The 5,213-nt window shown below is 40.4% G+C and overlaps 1 protein-coding gene across 1 annotated transcript; it reads left to right on the forward strand.

Moving 5' to 3' along the window:
- Window positions 1-657: 657 nt before the first annotated feature.
- Window positions 658-1,605, forward strand: LOC149932191 (uncharacterized). The gene has a single exon (XM_090157081.1). It carries the CDS (start codon window positions 658-660, stop codon window positions 1,603-1,605), a length of 948 nt encoding a protein of 315 aa, XP_090013207.1.
- The last annotated feature ends 3,608 nt before the right edge of the window (window positions 1,606-5,213 follow it).

The raw sequence follows: 5,213 nt of genomic DNA on the forward strand, positions 1-5,213 counted from the left end.
GAGAATTCGTCACATCAGTTAATTTTTGATCACGTGGTGAGAGGTTGAGTTCAGGAATTGCGTCTGGTATGATGTCCCAACGAGATCTGGGTATTTTCACTGTTTCACCATTAACATTATGTATGTAATCAGACACAATATATTTACTAGCAAAATGGGCTATTTTTAACAATAGGTACTTTTGTTTTTTTTTGTTTGTTTTTTTTTTAAGTATTATTTGTCAAGGATTACAATAATGCAAAAAGTTTTAACCGCAATTTATTATTTAGAAAGATATGATAAATTTAAAATTGTTACTTGCCACCTATTTTTAACTAGGAAAATACGACATAATTCGATATTTGTCTACGTGTTGGGTGAAGTAGGACCGCCGACTCAAAGTCACTCTACCTTGTTTAATTCGCACCACAAGAGACTATACTAGGTACAGCCCTCTAGGTCGCGTTAGAGATGGCAAAGCTTGATTAGCAAGAATGGGACTGGGGTGGCGCCGTGCCGTCAGGCGCCAATACTTCCGTTTACGAGCCAAGTTTTACTTATAGTTACGGTTACTTCGCCTTGTCCAAATTTCACTGGGGTTGTATTGTTGTGCGTTCTTCTGATTATCTGTTCCTCAAATTTTCTTATGTTACATCCAATCGTCCTCTGGTGATTATTATGTCGGACTCCGATTCTAATTCAGGGTCGTCAGTGGATGGTGAATATTACGGTTATGTTGAAGAAGCTGAAGTGTTAAATTCTTTCGAAATTCACGATATGTGTGCGAATAAAAAGACGGTTTTGGAATGGTTACAGGAGCAGCAATTAATAGCGACTTCGAAGAATTGTCGTAAATGCGAAGAGCCCATGGCATTAACAGTGCGCCAAGGTGATATTGACGGGTTTGCTTGGCGCTGCCAAAGGAAAAGAAAACTTCCTAAACAGAAAACCCAGGTTTGCAATACCTATCTATCGATGAGGGACAATTCTTTTTTTGCGAGGTCAAAATTATCTTTCCGGGAAATGCTTCTCATCATTTATTATTACGTATATAACATTGCCCCTCAATCATTCGTGTCCCAAGAACTGTTTATCTCGCAAAAAACGCTCGTTGATTGGCGGTCGTTTTGCCGCGAAGTATCTTACAATGCAGTTATTGGCAAAAGTCAGAGTATTGGTGGCCCCGGCAAAACGGTTGCAGTCGATGAGAGTAAATTCGGAAAACGGAAGTACCATAAAGGGAAGAGGATCGAAGGCAAGTGGGTTCTAGGTGGCATAGAAAGAGAAACAAACAAATTTTTTATGGTCCCTGTCGAAAAACGTGACGCCGCCACCCTTGTCCCAATTCTTAAGTCGTGGATTTTGCCCAGGACTACTATCCTCACGGACTTCTGGAAAGCCTATGATGGTCTAGACCAGGAGCAATTTCTTCATTTTAAGGTCAACCATTCTCTTCATTTTAAGGACCCGGATACTGGTGTTCACACCAACAGAATAGAGGGAGCATGGGCTCACGCTAAGGCTGCCATGCCTAGAGGGGGCAGAAACCGACGCTGGTACACGGGCTATTTAGCTCTGTATATGTTTCGTACTTGGTCCAGGAGAGAAAAAAAAATGTGTTTCTAGCATTTTTAAAGGAATGTGCGGATTTATACAACCTGATGTGTGCCCCTGATCCTACGGTCTCTGCACAACCTGCTGAGAGTGCTTCCGTTCAACTCGATGACCAAGTTGCGGGTCCATCTTCGAAGCCATAAATGGGTAGCTTCACCATTTCATTTTCATTTCACCATATGTTATATTTAATTTTCCTGCAAAAAATAAAGTCTTCTTTGCGACTATATTTAGTCATATCTTGCCCTTAAATCTTATTCGTCATCAGTCCTACTTCACCCAAAATATACAAACATCGCGGAATATGTTGTATTTCCCGAGAAAAGCTTGCAATAAGTCGTATTTTCGGAGGTAAAAATTGGTGCCAAGTAACTATGTTATATTTTCCATATCTTCCTAAATAATTAATTGCGGTTAAACCTTTTTGCATTACGGTAATCCTTGACAAATTATAAACCAACTATTTTTTTTAATTTTCGGTGTTTTCGCCGTATTTCAACGCATTTTTGGGGTTTTGGCTGGGCAAATTTTGTTATTAGGTTAGTTGGATTAATATCGGGTTGACAATACTTGATGCGTCAGGCTTGGTGCTGACCTCTAGGTTGCGTAATAGATGGCCCATAGCTTTTTTTAGTATGGGGTTGGGGAGGCGCTGCGCGCCCCCAGCGCTCGAGCGAAGTGAGTGCGCGGCGCCGTTAGGCGCCAATACTTACAATACATTCGACGTTGTTTATTTCAACATCACACAGGAGACATATAATATGACATAGTCCGGTTAAAAAAGCCTAAAATGGGTTGAAATACGAATAAAATTCTCAACCCTTTAAAGTTAGTCCCGTTTTGCATTTCAGGATATTTTTTTCCCCATCAGTTCTACCTCATCCAACACGTACACCAATCTCGAAATATGTTGTATTTTCCATGGTAAAAATTGCTGGGAAGTCACAATTTTACATTGATCATATCTTTTTTAATAATCAATTGCGGTTAAAACTTTTTGCATTACTGTATTCCTTGACAAATAACAAACCAAAAAAACAAAAAAAAACAAAAGTACCTATTGTTAAAAAATCCCGCAAAAGGTTGGTGGCATATTTGTGATTTAGAAGAAAATGGTTTTGAAATATTGTCTACTAAACTTTTCCATGTTTTCAGTTGGTTTTCATCTTTGGCTCGAAAAAGATGGGGTTTTTCAAGTGGTTTCTTCTTATTGGAGGGACATCCTTTTATGTAGCAAGACATTCTGTTCAAAAACCACAAAAATTAAAGTTTAAATCTCTTGATTATTTAAAAACCAAAAGCAGATGCAGGAATTAAACAGTGGCTAAGCCTAGGCTTCATTAAAATATAATACAGCCAAATCGCCTGCCGTTGCTTAATTTTTGCAAAGCCTATTTAATTATATTAAATGTTTGATATAATAAGAAAAAAAATAATTACCTAAAAAATGCTCGTCGTACACATAATTATCTGAAAACCATAACCACTCGACGCAACGTGCTCTTTTTTTTTTAGATACACACACATCGGTGTCGACCCGAGGCCTTAGACACCAGCACACACACAATAACTGATTAATCAGGGCGAGATATGTGTAACGGCCACGCCAACGGGGGGATACGTGGGGACAGGGGTGGGGACACCCTTGGCGGAAGTATTCCGACCACCCGTTAGGGGATTGGTGGTCGTCCTCACACGGCCATCCTCCCGGACGCCTGGGATTACAGGAGTGAGCCACTACTCCCGGCACGCAACGTGCTCTTCCAATGTGTGAAATTCGCCGATTTCGGTAATTTGTAATAAAATAGTTGTAGTTCAGCAGCTTAACGACAGATGGCGCGTCAAGCCCTATTATTCCCCGAGTTTATCTGCAGCGATTAAGGGCCCCCCCATCCGAGGTACAAGAGATCTAACCTGTGTAGAAGAATCGTGGTCCTAGGCTTAAGAAACACAGCAGACGATTTATAATCTAGTATTTTTATTGGCCAGTCTAAAACAATCTCCCGCCAATGATTGAGGAGTCTGTGAGTCATGTGACCACAAAGAGAGAATCACCATGAAAAACAGCATGCACAATGGTAAGCGTGCTTTTATCTCTATTCGGATAGAACAAGAGAGAGTAGGCTCTATAGTTTCGTGCGTGGTGTCTTCGGTGACTGATCGATAATTGTTTTTGAAATCGGTAATGGCGGCACCCAGATTTCAGCGTTAATGAATTTAATTTAATTTATAACTAATTATTAAGGTTCGCTAAAAAATTTCTTCACTTGTATTTTCTTCTTAAGAGTGTAAATTATATTTTTAGCGCTAGAAAACTTGGAACCAAACTTTTCCTTTAACTTCTTTATATTTTCCTCGTTCATTTAATGGGAGTATTACAAGCGCCAATCAGCCTTAGCTTATGTTAAAACTGTTAAATTACTCAACAAGGTAGAGATTATCGTTTTAATTTTATTCTCAAAGTAGGCCCGTTGCCGTACAGGGGTTTTTTTTCGCCCAACCTAGCGTTGCGCGTTATAGAAGTTTTTATAATCTGTCATGCGCCTGAAGTTTCAATTTACGATTATTTTTATTTCCTTATTTTAAAAAGCGGTGATCCCTTAAACCTGACAAATATTATTTCGAAATGTTTTGTTTGCATCGTGAGTCCTCTGACTTTTTATTATTCAATTTTCATTCAGGGCCGGACTGGCTAGTAGTTGGCCCCACCGGCTATGCAAACGCGCTGGCCCCATTTTCCATTAATGCCAAATTTTTCCTCTTTGGCCCCCAATTTGAGTTTTCCCCGAGCTGACCGGCGATCGCCAATTAGCCACCCGGGCCAGTCCGGGCCTGTTTTTATTTATTGAACCATCTAAAGTTCTAAGTTTCTTATTTCCAGGCAAAAGCAATACTTATTACGCTAGTGTCGGGAATTGTATGAATTTAGAGCAGTTCGGGAGCCATTCGAGGAGGTATAGTGCAAAGAGCGCCAAACAAAGGATGCAACAGAAGTTTTTTCCGAAGCTGGGTTCACATGAAGAGAAGGACCCTCGTGGAGACCGAGTTCAAGACGTGAGAGCATCTGGACCAGGGCGATGAAGACTGAGGGCCTTAGATTTTTTAATTTAGTAAAGTGTATTCCCAGTCAGATGGAATTGCGTCTTAGTCAGTGGGAAAGCAAATCGGCCGAGACAGACTGACGTCGTTTGCGTAAATAGAGAGCCTAGACACAACCCCAGAGCTAACGTCGTTATCTGAGACTGTACAGAGCCTCTGGGGTACACCAGAAGAAACAGGATACCATACAGATTCATCTCTGAGATAAACCACGTTTAACACAAAAATATTTAGACCATCGCATATTCAAAGCTTATTTTAATACAAAATTTTGCGGTTCGGGTTTTAAAAATAAGAAAATATTACTTTATATAAAATCGGAGACTAGTTCTCCTCCCCCAGATCGAAATTGATGGAGCCAGATGGAGACTGTTCCAGGAGGGGAAAACATCAGAGAGGGGTTCAGTCCTAGCAGTTGCTTGTTGTCATTATCTCCCAAGTTTGTATCGAATCGCCCTTCGACCCTGCTATCCCTCCTGAGTCCTTCTCTTTTATAGGGTGTAGTTAAGACCTTTCTAACC

This window comes from Leiobunum rupestre, chromosome 8, assembly GCF_980474605.1.
Source record: "Leiobunum rupestre chromosome 8, qqLeiRupe1.1.hap1, whole genome shotgun sequence".
NCBI lineage: Eukaryota > Metazoa > Arthropoda > Arachnida > Opiliones > Sclerosomatidae > Leiobunum > Leiobunum rupestre.

Bases quoted from the DNA above. Each gene is read 5' to 3' on its own strand.
- LOC149932191 (XM_090157081.1), top strand. From the start codon at position 658: ATGTCGGACTCCGATTCTAATTCAGGGTCGTCAGTGGATGGTGAATAT.